The sequence below is a fragment of the Sinohyriopsis cumingii genome, chromosome 7 (assembly GCF_028554795.1).
Source record: "Sinohyriopsis cumingii isolate HCF-2022 chromosome 7, ASM2855479v2, whole genome shotgun sequence".
Lineage (NCBI taxonomy): Eukaryota > Metazoa > Mollusca > Bivalvia > Unionida > Unionidae > Sinohyriopsis > Sinohyriopsis cumingii.
In genome coordinates, this window is record NC_142967.1 from 3,357,230 (window position 1) to 3,381,021 (window position 23,792).

Genomic DNA, 23,792 nt, shown 5'->3' on the forward strand with positions numbered 1-23,792 from the left:
ACCTGAAATCATTAAACTTCACTGTGTTGGATGTAGTTCTAGAGGAGCGCTTTTCCGTCTCTCAAATGTGGTAGTAGTTTTGAGGGGTTAATGGTGGTGGACTTTGGTTTGGTGTGGACTATCTCGGTCTGGATTCGGGCTCACGCTTGTCATCTTCAAAATTGCTGGTGCGAATTTGAGCCAATTCTTTAGTTACTGTACGAGGCGATAAATCACGTTTCTGCCTCTTACTTTCTTCGGCTGTTTCCACGAAATGATGCGATCGTTTCATCTTGACTACAGCAAGTCGAAGGACTACATTTTAAACGCCATGGGCCCCTATATCCATGTCAAACCAGTGTCTTCACTATATAATGGGTTAGTTTCTACCCTTCTAGTGTTCATTTCACTCTCAAACGTCTGATTAGAGCTTTGCGAGGTGTCATTAAAAAAATTCCTTCAGAGAAACCGACGGACTACTTCCCCTCCTTTCGAGATAAAAATCACAATATTTGCTATATATGTCGGAAGAAAAGTTCATTGGGCTACTTAGTGTCCAGACCGTCAAAAAAGCAAGACAAGTGCCAGAAGAGACAAAAGTCATTATGCCTGTTATCATTGTCCAAAGAAAGGACATATATCTTCAGAATGCCCTAGACAACAACAGGAGCAAGAGGAAGAGAGGGGTTCAGAATAGGATGAAGCAGTACCCTCCGAAAAGGGAGAACCCAGACACATACAGAAAGAGCAACAAGAGAAGAAAACCAGTACAACTGAAGAAATTTTAAAAAACTGAGTGAATGAATAAAAACACAGAAGAAGTCTATGAACTTTTTAAAGTGTTGCGTTGTGAACTGGATTGTTCAATTTGTTCCAGAGCAGACTAGAAAGAAAAACGTATGTGTATCTTGGTTTTGATTTTTTAGAATCAGGACCCACACTCATGCACCCACTCACACACATGCACACACGTACATCATAGGCAAAAAAGGAATTTTGATTGATTTTGGCGAAACGAATGCTATATCTTTTCGAGAGAGGGGAATGGTCATGAAAAGGACCGTTTAGTAATTTTTAAAAAACAAACAAACTCAGGAACGGGAAGCAATCAGCTTTAACTGCATTTAGCCTTTGCCACAGCCAAGTCCTACTGCCTGATTTGCTAATGTCAATGATGATTTGATAGAAATCACTAGGGCTGGTATCTCATGTATTTGGCTGTATGGCTCGGGAACGTCTTTTTCTCCTGGGTCGTATTAAAGAAGTCTGATACATTTGTTTCAGACTCCTTAACGCTGCCAAAATGTCTAAGAGTACCGTCACTGCTTGACTTTCACTGTCCTCCTTCTCTCCATGACTTTGTTTCTTCTCTGCTGCTACTTGTTCTTCCTGTTGTTTCCATCTTCTTGTCCCTTCTTCTTGCTGTTGATGTTGAAAAAGAATTGTTCTGCTTTTATCTGCTGCTGTAAAATGTCATCCAATTCTTCTTCTTTCTCTGTTTAAAATCATCGACGTGTGGTAAGGAAGGTGAAGGTGCTTTACCGGAACAAATTCATGCTAAAAAGAGAGAACATCCACTAAATCCCAATTAAAATTGGTCTCTTCTTGAAGTAGGGCCATGTTGACTTTGATGGCCGCTGCTATGTCATCACTTCTCGTCTCCAGGGCCGGTGCACCCTCATTCATCGTCTTCTTAGTTTTCGTCATGTTTGAAAACTCTGTCGCATTGATTCACTGCGTGTTTACACTAGCGCACCTATATAGGGAACGTGACGTCACAGGTAGCTCTCTTCGGATTAGAAGACAGACTCCACACAATGAATAAATTTTGTAATTCGTGTTGGGATTGGTGAAAAATATAAATCCGTTTCGATCCGCTCTTCCACTATAAATAACAATGGTTCACTTTATTCATTTCACCTGTTCTCGTCACATTTTGTCAGATCATCATGGACAATCATCAGGATCAACGATACGAGCGTTTGGACAAGAAGAATCCATGTGGAGAGACAAGGCTGTCTGGAGAGAGTCTTCATTCAGAAGAAGTGTGAGATAGAAAAGAAGACCTATGTGGTGCCCTTTATATTAACGGAGTGATGTTAACAAAACATCAAAGATCCTTTTCAGGGCCACTCATATGCCTCGTTTCTAGTCGATTTTATATTTTAGGTTTGCCTCGAAAAATATTTACTCTCTTGCCTAAAAAATCTTTTTAGTCGATTGTATAGTTTAGGTGTGATAGATTGATGTTCATCAACATATGTATGCTGTATGTGATATATATGTCTATGTCTCTACTGTCTTTGTTTACACATTTCTTTTGTGCCCCTCCCCCTTCTGATTCTCTTCACCTAGTTCTCTTGTTACGCGGGAAACACTGACCAATCTCCTGACAATAATAACAGGTATATTTACTTTTTTCTCTCATTCCTGCTGTATTTTCATTCACCTTGTAGATATACTAAGTCCTTTCTCTTGAAGTGCATACCAAGTATCTTGCCTTCTATCGAGAAATGAGTAGAACAATGCTATTGGAAATGGAGTACTGTCGAATGCTCCCTGTAAATCTTTGACGAGGAGGGTTATACGTTTTGAAATCTTCCATCCTTTTTGCAGTCTGAAATTAAAAGAATATATACTCGTATGGCGAGAAGCCCTCAATACATTTGGGTATCGTGTGCAAGAAAGCGCAATCCAACGTTATCATCAATATGAAACGATCATACTTTACAGACACGAAACCAGAAACAGAAAGCAAGAAACGCCGAATGTTTGTGTCACCGTATGCCAGTAGTTTCGAAGAGGACACGAGTGAAACTTAACTAATACCCTCTACATGTATTACACGACCAAGCGCTTCAAGATCCACTACGATAGAAAGTCGTAGTTCTGCTTCGAAACATTATTTTTGCTTTTGATTGAGACCCAAAAAGTAGCTTTCAGAAATTTAGAAACACTGCTTGCACGCATATGGTGACACTCAAAGATTTCGAGTCTGAAGTGCAACTAGTGAACATAGCAGGTTTCATTACATATCTGTGAAACTCATTAATTACAATGAGACGACAAATCCGCGCTAATGATGACGATCAGTTGAGAAATTCCATCAATCACCTCAGTTTGAAGTTTCCCATTTGGAGTGGGTTTAGTGCAATGCCGAATGAACACCTTACAAAGCCATCGACACAAAGACATCTAACAGTACAAAGACGAGCTTAACATGTCCGTTGGAAAGGCCGCTCATCATATGACTTACGTCTGACATCCCCGAGACATGGAGCGACGCAAAATCATACTGATTGATGTACGCCACATTACCAAAAAAATAAAACGTTTCATCCAAAATACTATAGGGAACAACATATGTGCTTAGCCTGCATGTTGAATAAACGATATGGAATGGATAATGTAAGAACATTTGAAATCGGACAGAGCCAAACAATGAACAAAAGCAAAACCATTTTAAAAGCATACAGGTATTTTTACATTCCCGAAATGCGAAAACTTCAGGACGTATTTTCTCCTCGTTATACCTTGACAAACGTTTGTAACAAAGATCATTCCTTTTAAAGTCGATTCTGCCATCGCCACTAACCAAGAAGGTCGAAACGCGTATCATGTTTGTTGAGAATTTGCAGATCGACATTGTTTTTCTTTCAGTAAATTGTATCTCGACAGTCTTTATATTAGTATAAATAGTGATTTTAACAAAAATTCCATTCACCAAAGAAGAAGTAACGGTTACACTACGAAAAAGGTTATACAGTGAAGTGTAACAGACGTATCCTGTGTAATAAAGACTCGTACGACAATGAGGACTTGATTTGGAAGATATTTTAAAATTAGCATTTTGTAAGCTAGTAAAACTAATGCTTGTCGCAGCCTGCAAAACAGGTCTTCATGAAAGCAGGAAATATGTGTTGATTCAGATTGGAAGCTTTCGCTCTATATTCGCTTGATGTTCTGTCCCTAGACATTACTTCTTCCTCTACGCCACAGCGTGCATGGTCAAACAACATTGCTTAATTAATTGGAAATCATATTTGACTTCACAGTGTTGTCAACCTCTTGTACATTCATGTTTAAGTGTTTGTTTTGTCTTCCTTTTTGAGTCAGAGAATCTTCTCATTATAATTAACCGTGCTGATTTTAAAACAACGACGTTGTGATGATGTTTCTTCAAAACAATTTGTATTTACATGTTCTTTAATGTTTCTCTATATGGATGACTCCTTTACGTCAGCGTTCCGAACCGGAGAGATGAGTCTTTTCATTCACGTCTGTGTCTTTCCTGCATAAAGCGGTGCGTTGACTAGTTTTGCCAGTCGCAAAGAATTCGATCTAGTAAACACGAGGGTGACAAAACAACGTAACAGCTGTTTTAGTGGTTACTAACCAAATGGCTCATGTATCAGGGTTTCGCTTACACTGATCTAAATCTTGTATGTGATCTATTTAGCAAACGGTCTAAAAGCATTCCTTGAACATTTTTCTACCTCGACGTTAAATTTATAAATGCGTCACTCCGACCTTAAATAATGAGGTATTTTCGGGAAATTAACGTACAAACTATACACAAAATGACTAAAACGTTCTGGATAGGAAACTTGTGCAACCTCAATGGCGTGATTCTAATTACAAATGTGGCTTGCACAAAATTGGCAATCGGAAAGATAGTTGGCCACGAGACGATTAACTTTAATTCATTGCTTAATCCCCGAATGAAAAATGATTCTTGACAGTAGGTGTTTGTGTTTGGTAAATAATCAAAACGCTTCTGCCGTACTGTATACGTGGGGTTGTAATCCTAAAACGGTTGCTGGAAAGCATAGGTAGAGCGTTTAATTTGTAACCAAAAGGCGGTTGCAACATTGTAGGTTGTGTGCAAGATTATAACAAAATCAGTTGATGGATAATGCAATACGCTTTCCTCTGTATTGATTTTTTGTTAGACTAGACCAGTCAGATCATGCCTGGAAACGGATACTTGATCTATCCAGCTTCTAAGTTATATCGAGTATGTTTGTATGTCTGCTTAAAAGACCAGAGAGAGAGAGAGAGAGAGAGAGAGAGAGAGAGAGAGAGAGAGAGAGAGAGAGAGAGAATGAGAACACTGCCACTTCATTAATTAATACTGTTTACAATAAGTTCAATAACGGACAAGACAAATTAGTATGTTAACCATTGATCCAGGTCAGACCCGGTATTGCACTAAACCGTTTATACGGCGTACCAAGCCACAAACAGCAGTGTGGTTTTACTGTAACTTTTCGCTTTAAATCTGAAAAAAAAAAGTTATCAAAGTTTACCCTGATACGAGTTTATTGTGTGAGTATTATGTGTGTGTGTGTGTGTGTGATTTGGATTTTTAACGCAGCTTTAACAATTGTTCAGTCATATCTCTGCGATATCTGCAGTGTGGCAGTTTATAGTGATGTATAGCACTGGGGCATCATGTCGCAGACATTTAGCATGATGTCCCACTCAGATACATTATCCTAACACCAGGCCGACCAGTCCTAACACTAAACTCTTAATGATAAGCGCCAAGCGAGGCAGCTGTTAGTACCATTTTCGTAAGTCGTTGGGATGACTCGTCCGGGCATTGAACCCACGAGCTCGGACTCTGTAACCACTAGGCCATCGGAGCGGTTATATTGTGTGATTATATATATATATATATATATATATATATATATATATATATATATATATATATATATATATATATATATATATGAGTTTTCCATTGTGAAACTTTCGATTGTGCACAAGTACCTAATGTCCACAAAATGAGTATTGGTCATATCAGTTCTACCAAGGATAATCGAAGAACAATGTATCTATACCTGTTACCTGAACAAAATTTGTTATTACAGTGCTGCATACGATATAAGAACCATGATATTCTAACATATCAAGTAGGTCTTAAAAGCTAGGTTTTTAGTATGAATAAAGCAGCTATCAATCAATGTTGTGTTAATATCTTTGAGTGAATGTGGAAGCTCACATTGTGATCAAAAATAAATAGGCGATGTTTAATAAAATGCAGCAGGAGCTGTTTCATGTTGGTTGATCTGTATTTAAATAATTACATAGTCTTACAATACAATTGTCAGGAACTCATTATATATGTGAATCTTTGAGTCACGTATAGAAAGATACATTCAAACATATATATTTCTGTAAATATTTGCTCATTTATGACAATTCAAATAGATTTTATAATTTCTATGTCTATGTAGATGCAATAAATTCTTGCACCAACAATTTTCCTTTGATTTACTTTCAGTAAAGTCATCATTTTGGATGAGAAGTATTCACATGTTAGCAGTAATCAATGCAACTAAGTGAATATGGCACCTCCGAGACTATATTTGTTATTGCTGTCATTCGTACCAGTGGTATGTATGCCTAGAGTAAATGCCAAGACATCGGATGACGCCAAGAGTCTTCTTACCAAACTTTTGATAACAAATACCTATAACAAGGCTGTTAGGCCTATTTATGACCAAAGTCTTGCAGTCAACGTCAGTATTAGCTATTCCTTAATAGGAATAATAGAATTCGATTCACAAAAGGAAAGTCTGATCACATCCGGTTACCTTACTATTAAGTGGAATGATTATTATTTGCAATGGAACCCATCCGATTATAATGGGACATCAAACGTATTTATTCACCAAGACAACGTCTGGAAACCGGACATAGCACTGCAAAACGGCGTTTCAGAATTCAGCGGTCTTGGCTTGAGTGATCTATCGGTTAACGTTACTTATGATGGATTCGTCTCTTGGTGGCCTTATGCTGTAAGTATATCTTTCTATATTGTGTTTGACAAAAGCCCCCCAAAACCGTCTACATCTACTATGTACAAAGGTGGATAGGGAAGTTAATATTTCGAACTCTTTTGTGCAACGTCTTGGTATGACCCTTTAAAGTACAGTCTTTTCGAAAAGCACACTTCTTCTTGAAGATCAGGAGATACGACGGTGAACGAATCCAACCAGAATATAAAATATATAATTTTGTAATGGTTATCTTCATTGTTGTCATGTATCGGGTTATGTACATAATTCAACTTTGTTAGACATTCAGACAAAACATGTCATGTATGTACACTTATTCTAAAATAAATTCTCACTTCACTTTTCGAACTATTTCAGACTGTCAAGTTGATAACATTGTGCGCCGAACATTTGCTGCAAGCGTAACCGTTTTGATAACGTTACTCTGATCTGTGAATAATAATTTAGAATGAACGGAACGATGTTATAGATTTTGTATTATTGGAAAATGACAACTTAGAGAAACGGCGATGAATTTGTCGGTGAATTTACAGCGCTGTAACTAAACAATGTATATTGATGTATAAACTCTACTATAACAATATGAAACTCAAGTAGGTGAGAGTTGTCACAATATCATCAGTGGCTCATTAAGACTAGCCAGATTGCAAGACAAATTAAAAATGAAATGATGAAAAGACAAAGTGAAAGAATTATTTAAAGTGGTTAATGAATACCTAATATCCTAAAGTTTTATCAATTTCAAGCGATCTGAATATGTTCCAAATATATTCCGGATGAAAACTGTAATGTCTTCATGTACCAGTAAAGCAGAAGAATCACTTGTTATAATCCAAATGTCCTTTAACTATAATCACAGTAACTCCATATCCTTGAATGTTTCACGGTAAATCTGTACAGCTATCAGTATATCAAAATGTCCTTGAATAAATGTGACAGAAATGTAGGTCTAATTAATGATATTAAGTTAAATAAACACATGAATAAACTTAAAGTCATGTATCTCTTCCAAGATCAGTAATTATTAATGATAAATTCTGAACAAAAATCCTTTTATATAGCATGAGCAATACATTGTAACACGAAACTTTAAAATGAATCATGATGTATTTCGGAATTCTCAAATTCAGAAAGAAAAAAAATATCAGTTGATTTGCACTGGCTTATCAGGAAATAGTTCAAGCTGACCTTTTAACGCGATCCGTAACCTCGTTGGATTACGCGACGTTAATTTGAACAGTTCCAGGTCATCGATATTTCAAATTTATGGATGAATTTGTACTACGCAACATTAGCATAAAAAATGTCATTTAATAAATGATCCTAACTAATATCATTATTTTGAATATTATATACATATTTTAGGTATACCAAGAGAGAAACTTTAATGGTTAAAAGTTAATGGTATTCTAATGCTTTTCCTATATACTGCACACTCCATAGCTACAGAAGCGGAATGTTGTGCATTACTTGTACATGTTCATAATTTTCTGACTGCATCATTTCTTGTTCAATCATTTTTTTTCTTCTTACCGAATCAGGTAACCAAAACTTGCAATATATCTTGCAAATATTGCAATTATTCTACTTCAAAAAATTACCACTTCATTGGGGATGGTGATGTTTTACACAAACGGTCTACCTAAAATATTTGCCACTGCATTATCTCCCTTAAACTAAAAATAAATACCCTGTACAAACAAAACATTTATAATTAGTTTTAATATTGATATTCGTTACAATGTCAATATATATTTACCTGTATTTCATGTCTTAACCAGACGGAAGATCGGAGTAGCTCATCTTTGGTCGTCATCGTTTTCTAGTTTTGCCTTGCCATCGTGTCTCTCATTAGCACCATAAGATTGTGGAAGAATAACTTTAGTTTTTAGGTTGTTCAAGACATTAGTCACCAAATTTTATCCACTTTATCTTTCATTCAAGCAGTCAACATTATTTCATTGAGCAGCACAGGTTTTCGCTGTAATATTGTCAAGCCGAAGTATGTCTTTTCTAGTTGTTCTGCATCAAATTAGTTGCACAGACGGTTGCTTCCAAAGACACTTCGTTTCATTTAAGAAGAATATATTTTTTACTTTTGACAGTTTTTGTTTAACATTCTGAAAAACTAGGTCCTTTTCTACCGTTAAATGAGATTATAAAGACATAATTTTTTTTCTACTTAGTATACGATATATTTTGCAGATACTTGTTTCAACATCTCATCAGAAAGCAATACTTGAGTGGTTGTGTAGCTCTAATGCGATGTAAGAAAACCCAAACGATTTTATATGCTTAATATTACACAAAACATTAAGTCGGGCTTGTTTTTGAATGACATTTCTCTACGAAATCCTTTTGGAATAAATTATATTAATCGATACTTGAGGATGCATATTTGCATTAATTATTGGTTACTGAACACGGAGGTGAAGTCTTGTGCTTAAATGCGTCTTTCAGTCTCTTCTTTGTTATATATTCAGTTAAAAGCAGTTATCCGGGTGATATTTCGCCTTTAACAGTTGAGACTACATCTATTAGATTCACACTTTAGTAACAAAAACACCTGGTCACTCCAGAGATTATACGACGCAAAATTCGGAATACGGCGAAAAAAACATACATTCTAGCATTATTATAGATTTTACATCAAACATCTGGTTGTTATTATCAATTTCGCTTTTAAATTCTTCTATTTGAAGACTATATGTGGGACTCTGTGTGTAATTCAGTTTTATATATACGGTTTCACTTTTGTTTATTCAATCATTGAAATTTGTGATACTCTTGTTTATTTCCTTGACATTTCTTAGGGATATTATTTCCATTCCTCAGCCAAATTGTATTCATTGTATGTGTTCTTCATTGTTCTGCCCAGGCGTCTAATTTGTTGCAAATTTCAGGATCTGTAACTTTTCTTATTGGTTTGATTTTTCAATTCGAATCAATAAGATATGAATTATAAGCTGGGTCCATATCTTTAATCTTGTTTAAGCTGGTCTATATCTTTTTCTGCTCGTTCGATAATTTGTTTTTTATTTGCTGACAATAGTTAGTGTTAGGTGCTATTTTGGTGTTGTAGCAATATATTTATGATAAATTCATCTGTTTTACTTCGCACAGTCCTCGACATTACACACATCTTCTATACATTTTATTGGATTTCATCCTCTAAATCAGTACGTAACTGTTCCTCTTTAGACTGTAAATCTTAACAGCATTTAAGTATTTTTATTGTATGTATGTCAGTCTCTAAAGATCATATCATGCTATTTATACTTTGTTCAAATAGTTGTAGATGTTGTTGGATGTAAGATAATACATATTCTATTTCACTTACTTTTTCCAAGGCTTATAAAAAGGGATAAAATGGCTTATCGTCGCTTAAATTAGTTTTCAGCATCTCAATTGTTGAATTTTCTCGTCTATCTGTCTAAGTATGTTGGCAATTTTATTAGTCCTTCATTACCGTCCTCTTCATTAGATGTTAATTTATTTCCTAAACTAAACTTTCTATATCTTAATATCTTTCAAATTAGTATCTTACAAGTCGAACGTAATGCACAAACCATAATTATTCAAATATTGCTGAGTTCACTATTCTTTTTGTCTGATTCCCTAATTGAAAACGCAGACCACTAGGGCTTGTCGAAGATTTCTCTACCATTTCATTACTTTTGCATATAATATTTAAACAAACCAAAATCACTGTGTAGAGGCATACTGTAATATTCTATAATTTGTTTCATCAGCATTTGTTATTATTATATTTAATCTTCCTACCGTTCTACGTTTTAATTGCTAGTAATAGATATTGTATTGATAAAAAGCATGATCTCTAAATAGGCAAAGACCCTACGAAAGTAGAACAGTTACCGTTTAAATAGGAACATTTTTCAATCGGTTCATAAAAGTAAATGTGTAAATATGTATTAGTGTCAAATATGCATTTAAAGATATTTAAACCCGCTAATATGCACTATGTAACTGTTGTTGAGAGTGATGTGAATTTTTTTTAATTCTCTTCCAGACGGTTCACATAATCAATTTTTTCGCAGTCAGGTTTTACATGCATTCATTCTATGCCTTCAATCATTTCAGTATAATGGTTGTATAAACTGTCCAGAATTAATCAGCGTGTTTCTTTCTTTTCGTGGATGCTTTTTTGTCCTGTCATCAATGCTGTTTAACCTACTTATGGCACATATTTCAATTTCACCAAATTTCAAAATTGTGTTGTAGGAGTAGTACTTAGCTGAAGTAAATGGAAGCTAAGGTAATACCAGTACGTTCATTCGCTACTTAATCCAGATGATGCCACTTGTATTGTTGCCACACTAAGGTCTATGTATTTGAAAACTGTTTATAATGCTTTGCCTTTCGTTGTAATCTCCTTATTGAAGATCATTATATTCTTACTCGAATAATATAGATTCTAAACTAAATACCCTTGTCACATAGATGGAACCAAATGGAATGAACACTGCAGGGCATGCCTTGTCTATCTTCAGGTGTATTTCCGTACATTATTTGTACTTTTTTATACCATAGCTGTGATAATTGTATGAATGAAAAGGAATATCATCGACCTTATCTATGGTGTGACACAGTCGTTTAATCTGAGTGTGTGCATTTACCTAGAGGGAATGTTTCACCTTCTTTCAAAGCATGTTTAAGCAACGGTTCCAACATACTTGAATATTATATGTTAAAATGTATTGCTAATAGTGTTTGGTTCCGTCGAAATTTGTAAAAGCTATACTGTTTAATAAACAAAACGTGAAAGCGTCCAGCCATGAACGTTTGAGATTCCTCTTGCTTGCTTTTTGTTAACGAATATAGTTAGGTAACATCATGGTGCTATCCAGTATTCGATTTTTGACTGATTAAGTTACAATAGGCGTAATTAGTTTCGCAATGTTTCGTTTTCAATATTCATGAGTGTGACAAATTGACACCTTAAGTAACTCGTTTCCAAAGAATAATATCATAGTCGCAAGCCAGAGGCGGTAGTCCGCTAAACTCTCATTACACCCGTTCCTGCAACCAGTTGGGTTCATATCTCTGTCATTAATAAGCATGACCAAACATACGTCATCAGCGAGGATATATACACAAATATGCGTCAACAGGATCGACTTCTATTGATCTATCGATGGTTGTATTTCGAAGAGAAAGTCGGATTCACTCAGTTGTTCAGAGTGAAAAATCGTTCAGGGTCTACCTTCTGAGAGACTTTTAATATGGCTCGCAATAACTAGCTAAGCAGATTTCTGCTTATTGGAATTGGAAACACCACTGAGACTGTGTTACGAGATATAATATTGTTTTGACTTTCTTGCGATGTTCTGGTTGATTGTTCATTAGAAATGACAGAACTTTGTAAACATTCAACGTGTTTTGCAAACGAATGCTGACGATTCTGTCAAGAATAATTTTACTTTATCGTCAAATAAATCAGATCACCTCGGTAGCATTATCAACGCCTAAGAAATAATACATCTACTTCTTTTTGTGTGACAATTGCGAACTTCAATAATTAAGTTATTTCAAATTTCGATATTTTATAATCTTATTCTTTCTTTGAAAAGCAGTTTGCAAACTTAATCAGTAAAACATCTAGTTGTACGTAATGTAATCATCTTTCAGATCCCGTTTAAATCAGCCTAGGCTATTGATCGGAAGAAATTCGCGTGTTAACGATGACAAAGTCTATATTTCAAAAGCTGAAAATGACTTGAGCAATTTTAACAGCTGTCGCATTTACAACACACGGTTTCTTGATTAGTTTCCCACCCATTTTTTTCAACCTATTCAAAGTTTTGAACATTATATTTCCATTGAATACCAATAGCGTCATAACCTCGCTTCTGTCGATTGTTAACAATCGCATTTCATCCAAGCTTCGCAAGTCAAAACAAAACCTACCTCATTTAGACCATTGAGCTAAGCAATACATATTTAAAAAACAGTCGTGTACTCCAAAACTAACAGACCAGACCACTATGACAAATTTAGGTACTTTAGAAGAGTATTTAAGATGGAAGAAATTACATAACTCTAAGTATCCATCGTCATTTTAATTACACATCATTTGAAATCGCAACCTCATAGACAAACTTTTATATTTTTAAGCTGTATTTATTTGATAGATCTTTAGAGAAGTACTTTCAGTGAACTTCACAATTTCATTTTTATCTCTTTCAACTATTTCTATGATGTCATTTATGACAGTTCTTGTATGATGCGTAGCCTCACCTCTCCGTATCAGGATCAAAATGTGTTTATTTTTATTAATTACTGTTGTCGGTTGGACGTTCTTTCCCCCCCAGGACTTTGTAATGAAACCAAATTCACGCGTGATGTATGTTTTATTTCCTTCATGTAATATCTTGGGTTAATTTCGACATCTTTTACATTCTAGAGGCACATTTTTCTATAAAATTTCAACACATTCATGGTTCTTAATACTTTAATATGTATATTCTGCTTCGTTTATTTTAATAGAAGACTGTTTCCAACTAATTCATGTCTGTCAGACAATTGATCAATCCTTTCCATTTGCCTAGTACATAAGTTTTATGTTTTACCTGTTTTGTGTCTCAGATATATTCAGGTTTATATGTTATATTTTGTTGTTCTTGAAACATGCACTTTATATAGTGTCCTTTCCTTTTTTTGACTGTATCATCAGAAATCGCTTGACTGTTTTTAAATATGCCATTGGTAGAAGTGTAGCTCTATTTAAATATTGCTTTATATTTTGTGTCGCTCTCTCGCTGATTTAAACTTATGCATTCGACATGTATCAGTGGACTTGTAACGGAACAAATTGATCCATACCTTTGTTCTTCTCTCGTCCTTGCTTTCTTCGACCTCAGTGATGTCTAATGAAATATGATTAGTGACATTGTATTGTAACCATGATTTAGTTCTGAGAAGCATTTAGACCATTTTATGGTTTCATTTTCTATGAAAAACTTCCAAGATCTAGTCTTCAAAGTTATGTCGAAACTTTCAATTACCGATGATCTTTTGCCTGACTTTGTTGAAAGATAATGAAGGCATTCCCTTTCGAGTGGGACTTTTCTGCTATAAAGCTCCTTCATGGAACAGTAATATTGTCAGGCTTTTTCTTTTTGTTGTATATCATCTTTGTATTTTGTTTTGTCTATTACGCGTCAAAAGTTAAAAACAACACATATCACTATTAACATATATTTACAGCCGTTGTTGTATATGCATATAATTGCATGTCTATTATATCTGCTTGCCAATGGTCATCCACGTCAGTTGAATAAACTCCTTCCAAAGGACATTTGTTCTCGCTTGCTTTCTTATGCATTTCTGAAGCAGATGTTTCAGTAAAGAATATTTTCAATTAATTTTGTTTACTTTTGTCTTGCTCTCGTGCCACAATAAACTGATATTCGGGTCAGGACATGCAATTTCAGGAGCATAGTTGATTTTAGAATAGTATATATTTTGGGATTGCTCATATTGAAAGTTCCTGATATATTCACTCATTTGTTTATTGCAGATGTTTTCCCTTCCACTATGACATCTAGTTTCGTTGACATTAAACATTATGTCTAAAGCGTCAGTTTGAAGCTGATGGCCGACATTGATATACCAAAAATGATGCATTTGCATACAATATATTTAATATTCAAAATTATCTTATGTATAAATCTGGCTGGTTTTTCACTTGAAAACATCGATTAAATTATATTTACGTTGAGTTTTATTCAAAACATTACCTTATGTTTATATTTAGGAGTGACATGAGTGTCAAGATCTTGATAGAATCCACAGAAAATATCAGTTAATGTATTCCTTGATAGAATCCACAGAAAATAACAAGTAATGTATTCCTTGATAGAATCCACAGAAAATAACAAGTAATGTATTCCTTGATAGAATGCACAGAAAATAACAATTAATGTATTCATTGATATAATCAACAGAAAATAATATGATCATAAATAAATACGTAAAAACCAAGCAGATTGTTTTGAACATTAGTAAACACCGAATATTACTGCATCGTATGATAAAGAGAAAAATAACCAATGGTTTTGTGTATGTAAGCTTATATTGCGCCTTTTTTGTTACTAAGTCAACACAATTATTAAATAATTGGTTTTGGAGAAATTATTGCTGTATTTAATACATTTATTTCCACGATTGTCATCACCGTATATTTATTTTATTTTATTTTATATTTAATGTCTAGGAAATAAAAGTTGAATAACAAGATATGCACCGTAGTGGTGTATTTATTTTTAGAAATCCAAGGCCGAGTGGTATATCATTCATACAGCATACATACTATACATCTATTTTATTTATATCACATACAAATACAGATATTTGCACTTTGAACTGAGTTGCGATATGCTCCGGGCAACTGTGTATTGACAGAGTGAATGAACTCCTCAGATCCCTGCGAGTGTGTCCGCTATAAAATGTAGTTCAACGATTTTTCTTGTTGTTCTCAATCACACATACAAATTGACAAGTTGATTGTTTTCCTTTTAGGTTTCTTTCTTATTCACAGTTTTTAAATCAACATAACACACACTCATGATTTAAACATCAACTATGGTTTTCATGAAGAAAGTGGTGCACTACAAACACGGTTAACTTCTTGTACACTGAACCTGAACTGTCAGGCAATCACGTACTTGCGTATGGAAATTAGCGTTGATAGAAACTAAGCGAAATGACGAACCAATAAGATGTAATTAAAATATTCTAATATATTTACAGCTCATCTAAGTGATCTAAGTCATTACTCTGCTTTAAGTAACATTTTTAAAGACTATAAAATCTCTCTTTCTGTCTCTCTGTCTCTCTCTCTGTCTCTGTCTGTCTGTCTGTCTTTCTGTCTCTCTCCTTCACACGGTTTAACTAAACGTTACCCTCATTCTTAGGCCCAGAGACATCGTTGTATGGCACAAGCGAAAATCCCCAACGCTCGTATTTTCATGGATTTTCGCCCGTATCTAGCGAAGATAATCCATAGAGAGAGAGAGCGAGGGGGTGGGGGTGGGGCCGACATTTGGACATTTTTTTATTTAATAATCAATAATCGTTGTATTAGAATATTATACTAGGTTTAAGAAACAACAGCAAAGCATTAAATACGCTATAGTATGTGTGCCTCGTAACCGACAAATTTAACATATAGGCCTAGTGTCGACTGGCTATTGCAACTATGTATCATTGTATCATTGATATTATAAACACTGTAGATAGATCCTAAGGAAAGCATAAACATACCGTTCAGTTTTAATGTTTTCGTCCAGCGCAATTTGTTTTTCTCTCTCACTCCAGATTGTTTTTTTTTAGTCCCTTACACACGAGAGGGGAGAGGGGAATAGAAAAAAGAAAGGATTCCGATGAAACTGTGTACCACTTTAATTTCATTTTGAAAACGAACGATTAATACCTTTTACCGTTGATTTTATATGTCATTTGTGATTAATGAATTAGCCGAAATTCATGATTGATCTATAGGCCTGCAGCTGAAAGTGTTAATAAATGCGCAGCATTGCCCCATGGGCGGATCACAATTTGATATACCGATAGTATTGGTATATCAATTTGCTTTATACCAATACTTTAAATGCCATGTTGTTTTTAATGTGTGTGTATATATATATATATATATATATATATATATATATATATATATATATATATATATATATATATATATATATATATAGTCACCATATATGAATTGTCTAATTTCATGGTGTTTGTTTCTAAAATCTTCTCGTTATATCAGCTTTTGTGTATCATCTAATATTGTAAAGCACTTAGAGCTTCTTAATATTAATCGTTGTACTAAGTCCACATTATTGTTATTATTATTATAGTGATTTCTATTTTTAAAAATATCCCAGGGCTTCGCCCTCCTCAGACCCTCACTTAGGAAAATGGTTCCTAATATTGCATAGTCTGTTATGTGAGGTTTCTGTTTTGAAAACGATTAACCTGTTCACCATACATTTGTAGTTGCATATTTTGTCAAAAGAACAGTTATTTAGTTATTCTCCAAATGATCACACCTAAAGTAGAGTTTCTTATATTTAGTAAGAGTCACCCGTCCTACCTCGTACACACACACACACACACACACACACACACACACACACAGCATAGTAGAGATATATTCCGAGTCACTGACGTGAACCATCGAGAAGCAGACAGAAAATACATCTTGCTAAAAGTGCTTCACACGAAGAAAATATATGTTTGGCAGATTCAGTTCTACCCGAATATATCACATTTTCTTTACATCTGAAATTTTTAAAGAATGTATTAAATAAAATATCTCGATCGGTGTGTCAAATAGAAAATGACCCTTGCAATTGCCTATGTCACTGAAATACTAATAAATTGTTCTGACGAGATAACCATCTAAGATATTTTGTCGAGTATATTCTCAAATCGTATCAGATGTTCTTTGGGCAGTTTGTTTTGAGCGGACAATACATGTGTAATTCTTGTGCTCATATAATCTGAAGGAAAATGGCGAAAGGTTGCTAGTACTACTGGTAGTGCACGATATGATTATGATAGCCGGACACAGTGCGGAGCAAATGGATCAGTTACCCGTGGCCCCAGCCCATTGGGTGTCTCGCAATGCAGTGAAACAACATTTATTTTTACAAATCATCTATCTGATTTTTATTATGTCTTTCGGGAAAGGGGTATAATGTTTGTCTTTCAAAAACTTCTCCAGGGCCGTCAACCACCGTAATCTGGCCTTAACGGAGGTAGTACTTATGCATACAAATAAGGTGCTGTTTAATATACAGTTGGATATTCTTGATATATAATATATGTTAGGTTGGAAATTCGTTCTGTGAAAGGTACTTTATAGCAATTAACGGCATGGTAATAATATGTTACAAAATCCTTGCGTGTCAATGTTTAATCGTTAAAAATATTATATTCATACAATCAGCAAATCTCAGCCTCAAAATGGAATAAAATTAAGTTGTTTATAACTTGTAGTCTGATTGAGAACATGATGTAATTAAATCTAAAATGCGGTAATGGAGTTTCCTGAAGTTAGTGATTTTTTTAGTTAATCGATATTGGAGTCAGACATGTTATTATTAATCTGAATGTTCAATTTAAAAGATTTGTTTGTTAGTGATTTTAAATGCATTTCGTGACTGTATTACAGGCCATATGTGTGTATCCAGCACATGTACTTGTAACAAGATGCACTTCCGTAATATGTTTATATGAAGCAATTCAGGTTTGAAAATAACAAATATTAAACTTTCTTTTTCAAGTATATACTTTTAGAGACCGCCATTTTTTTGCCTGCACCAAGTCACATAATATCCTTACTGGTAATTTCCGTCATTACTTTCTTCGTACTGAATGCTGAAGAATAAAACACTTAACGACAATATAACTATGTACACTTAATTATTAAGAACGGAATAAAAAGGTGGTGACTACAAAATTAAATTAGAGGTGACAATTATTATATTTTTGTATCCATTATTACATGTTACTAGTGTTACCTAGTAGTATTATTTACATCAAAAAGATTCAAGAGTGATGACTATTCACCTTTTTGTTTACATCATTAGGGAAAATTAATTTTTGCCGGTTATTTTCCTTTGTAAGTGGAAAGAAGAACAGCTAAAAAAAAAAAAAACAACAAACAAATGTCCAGTTTCGACAATCGAACCCAATATGTCTGTATATGTTTGCAAACATTATACATTTCGACAACCGACCCATTGACACTATTTACAGTTTTATATGATCTATACAAATCTTATTGTACTCTGTCACGATAAATATGAAAAATGCCAAGCATTCTAAAGACAAGGGTACGTCTATATAAACTACATACATCACCTTTTAAAATAAATAAAGTTTAGGACATTTTCTGATGCCATTACAGAGCTCCAGAGTCACGAGTCCTTTACAAACTGAAGATGAAAACGCATCAGGAAGCTTATTTCACTTATTAAGACATGGCGTTCGCCATATACATTTAAACTGAAATGTGGACGATTACAAAAATGACGGGCAGTAGATAAAAGAGCTCTCATTCAGTTGGTACAAAAATCGATTTTAATGATCATAAAAGATTAGAATGGTGACGATATTTTGATTCTGCATATTGGTCACGTTAAAAATAGAAAGGCAGGACGATATAGGTCGGTAACCAGTTTTTACAGATAAAATAAAATCCTTTGTGAGGATCACGATTCCCAAGTTTATCACAGAAAATCTCATAGTCATTCATTATCACAAACATCAGCTCCCTCGTCCAGTGTATCATCATCGTAATAGTTAGCGTCATCAACCTAACTGTCCGTCTTCACAATTAAAAGTTTTACTTAGAGCTGTTATGTTTTGCCTTGATTCATTTCAACAAAAGTAAACAAGTGTTAACATTTGAGTAAACTTTCAAATCAATCTTTATCACTGTAAGTCTGTCTGCATCTGTCTGTCTGTCTGTCTGTCTCTACACACACAAGTACACACGCACACACACACACACACACACACACACACATATATATATATATATATATATATATATATATATATATATATATATATATATATATATATATATATATATATATATAAGTATATATATTACACTGATAATATTACTATATTCGACATTACTTCCATTTTTCGATCTCTATATATTTACATGTATGCACATATCTGTATGTCAGTCAGTGTATCAAAATTATAAAGTTTTAATTAATTTGCTCATCATATGATTCTTTTCTTTCAGATTTTGCATTCTACATGTAAAGTAGATATCACCTACTTCCCGTTCGATATTCAAACGTGCAGCCTCAGATTCACGGCTTGGAGCTATTTTAAGACTGAAGTAAAGCTTACGGACGGGAGCAATGGAATTGTGTTGAATAACTACGAGGAGAATTCGGCATGGACAGTGGTTGGCTCAGACGTGGACACGTTGCAGCTATCTTCAGACGCCACAGTAGTCTTTACTATGTGCTTAAAAAGGAAACCTCTCTTCTATCTCTTAAATGTCATTGTACCAGTCATTATGTTGTCTCTTATGAACGCATGCGTATTCGTTCTTCCGGTAAAATCAGGAGAAAAAGCATCGTTTTCCGTGACTGTATTCCTCGCTTTGGCCGTGTTTTTGACAATTGTCGCGTCAACGCTGCCACAGAATTCGGACAATGTTTCCTACCTCGGTATTTACTTGGTAATAATGGCTGGTTTCAGTACTTCGACTGTCATACTGACGTTGTTTCAACTTCGTCTGAATTCCAGAGATGTGACTACAGACCCAGTCCCACTGTGGATGATCAAACTGCAGATGGTTGTGGAAAGAGTCCGAAGCAGAAAGCGTCACAAAGAAAGCTCAGCTGCGCAAGTGCAAACTCGAGTTCCTATTTCCGATTCTGAGTACAAAGATATTAAGGACGAGAAGACGGTTGAAGTAATTGAATCGAAAGTACTACCACCAAGTGAAGACGATACAAAGTCCGGAGTTACATGGGAAAATGTCTGTAATTTCCTCGACTTCGTTTTTTTCTGGATTTACTTTGTAGCTGTTCTTTTAGTCACAGTAACAATGTTATCCATTATGGCAGCAGACGCTTCATAAGAAAATAAATTTTCCACAGTTTTAAGGCATTATCTCCCATTGGTTTTAATATATAGTAGGTAGATGCTTGAGGTGTTCCTGAAAATGTAAATCGTTTAACTCTATTTTTTTTAGTATCTATACATAATGTAATGTATCTTTCAAATAAATTATGTTTCAGAAAGGTTTGTCGAAGCTCAGATTTATATTTGTCTGTGACCTGATTGGACGCAGAATAGTCTGGATGACTATGCAAACTTTGTTTTCATTACTAAGTCCGCAGTGGCTGATCAAACTGTATTTGGTCGTGGAAATAGTCGAAGGTATAACAAAATACACCTGACTACTCATACTCAATATCATCTTAGATGGAGTTCCGGTTCCGATTGCACTGAATACTCAGGATGACCATACGGTTAAAATAATGACATGAAAAGTAGCGCCACCACGTGAGACGGATACTCAGTCGGAACTTGCAAGGAAAACTGTCTCCAGTAATATCGTTATTTTCTGACTATGTTTGTGTCGGTTATTTATCAGTCATCTCGAAAGATTTAGAATAACTAACTACTTTGTACGCATTTCTGAGGAATTAGCTCCTTTCAGTTTCAGTGTATGAATATCATCTTCTTAAGTTATTACAGAAAATCTGGATTTTTAAAATCGATTTTACTTGTATCAAAGCACTGTATATTTCACTACAATTGGTCACAGCTTATTTTTGTAATCGTATATAATCTGAAAGAAAGCAGAATATTCATTTTCTCAAAGTGGTTTAAAGATTCAATCCGGGTGAGTTTGATATATCTAAAATATAGAGTGACCGCAATGTATTTTCATTTCTTAATGTGTCCGTTGTTTTACAATTATAAACATTTAGTGGAATACAATGTTTAAAATTCGTTCAGATTAATCGACTTACCTGATTATACTGATAATCGATTTACCTGATTATACTAATAATCGATTTGCATGATTATACTGATAATATATTTTTACCTGATAGTTTTCGTAGTATTCTACTATAATGTTTCATTTACCTTGGTAAAATGTATAATATCCGAGATATGCAGTAAAAAACGGTGTAAATGCTAATAACGATTCATGGACATGACGGTGTTGCAACTATTTTAGATCATGTTTGATCTGGTGTTTTTTTTTCTTTGTATACTTTAATTGTATATGTGAGAAAGTAATGTTAATTGTTTGAAGCGTGTTGTGGAGAACTGTAATATAAGTCAGCAATAATTCTAGTCGGATCCCTGTGATTCATGTTATGGGCAAAGACAATACATATAAGATTTCCATTATGTCAAGACAGGTACTTACAGCGCTGTCTTATATATATATATATATATAAGTTGTGTACTATATATATCTCTCTGTGTGTGTGTGTGTGTGTGTGTGTGTGTGTGTCACTGCATTTGAGCAAATATTCCTTATATTACGAACCAATGTTAACACGCTTACAGTGTATAATGTATTATGTTTTTGCAATTAACACGGTAATGAAATCCGAAGATTAAACATTTGAGATATTGTATCATTTTATTCAGTGTGAAACTACAGCATGTTTTATGATTTATGTGTGAAACCCACGTTTTTCTTTGATTCTGAATATATTTGATGTCTGATGTAATAAACTTCGTAGGAAGTACATTTTCTTCTATTTTATGCTTCTAAAGTGTTGGCTAGCAAGGTGTACTATTTAACAGATTGAAGTATGAGATTTCCTAATGAATTCCGCGCGATGTCGGCGGTTTACCGTTTATTTTCTTCTCTTGCTGTGATTATTCACACAGAAAATACAAACAATTGTATATTTGTCCTTCCCAGTTAGAAGTAAAATTACACATTAAGAAATAAATCATATATAATTAGATTTGAATTTGTGTCGTCTTTGTTAGGAGTCAGCCATTTTATTTCCACTGCTACCATAACGATTAAATATAGACTAAAATTGCATGGTTATAATGGTATCCGTGTCATTTGACGTCCTTGGAAAACTATGATTTTTTCTCTCACTCCAGTGCAATATCAAGATTATTGTTTTATTGACTTTGCAATAGATTGATAATTGGGCTGGGGAAACATCCCATGGTCTCCTTATAATCTCGCATAATCTAGGAACAATACATATAGTGAAAAATAATATACATACGTGCACATATTCATATAGTACACAACTTCTTTCGAGATAGACAAATACAAACGTACAGCATATAGGTGACGTAGACTTTGTGATATCATAGTCATTTGTTCCTGTTTACCATTAAATCAGACTTAGCTATTTGCCTATAATGCAAACACAATAACACATTGTATACTATAAACTGATGCTATTAAACATGCATTTGAATTATAACACATCATTCTTAGTTACTGGTGGAATAATGGTCCACTGTTCCCAAATCAACATAAATGCTTCTTTCTTTTCAGTTTGATTGCAATATATTTTACAGATTATAATGGTCTTTACGAAATACTTTCAACCCATCTAATCAAGACATATGCCCTCTCATTTTACATACATAGATTTAGAATTTGGCGAAAAGAAAACAAAAATAGCCTGGATGTTAATATACTCCATCTCTACTTGTATCTCCCAATATATCAGTTTTTGCAATTGGCACAACATCTGTGTTCGATTTCTTTCGATTCCAGTGGGACACATCATTCCACAGCCTGATTTTCAAAATTACATTCCCACACCAAATGCAGTAATGTTTACGGGGCATTTTACCAAATGTACATTTATCAGTATAGGACAATTTAACTTTTACGGAAATTAATTCATTGATAAAATTTGTTTGGATAACCCGAAATTCAAATCATTGAAATTTTTTGTTGCTTGTTATTTTAAACAAATTAGCATATATGTGAGGCCATATATCCATATTCAAACTGAAAACTTCATTCCATTTATTTCATAGTTGGTTTAACATCCATTTTTTAAAAGTGATTTGTAAGAGTCGTTACATCCTTCATTGTCATAAAATAGAATTCCTAAATGAAAAGAGTAAAATGGTCTGATCGGTGTCATTATGTCTAACTGCGACTTGTTACAAAAAGACTTTAAATATTGAATTATACCTTGAAAGGCAAGGAAGTTTGTATTGAGATCATATCTAGTTTTAAAGCTGACAAAGTCAATAATAGTTCCCTGATCTGTAAGCATATCACCTATATAGTTTCATTATGTTCAAACCATGGAGGGGGCCCCGAGTGGCCGAGTGGTCTAAAGCGCTCACCGTTCCAGATCACTGCCATCGCACCTCTGTCTGCGTGGGTTCGAGTCCAAGGCTCGGCTAGCTTGGGTACGTGGGAAAGCCTGCCAGTAGCTTCTCGTGGGTCGGTGGTTCTTCCCTAGGTTT

General features: G+C 34.4%; 1 protein-coding gene across 1 annotated transcript; it reads left to right on the top strand.

The window, feature by feature from the left end:
- Positions 1–6,389: 6,389 nt before the first annotated feature.
- Positions 6,390–20,439, top strand: LOC149794650 (neuronal acetylcholine receptor subunit alpha-3-like). The gene is made up of 2 exons (XM_089966213.1): positions 6,390–6,788; positions 19,588–20,439. Exons 1-2 carry the CDS (start codon positions 6,390–6,392, stop codon positions 20,437–20,439), a joined length of 1,251 nt encoding a protein of 416 aa, XP_089822339.1.
- The last annotated feature ends 3,353 nt before the right edge of the window (positions 20,440–23,792 follow it).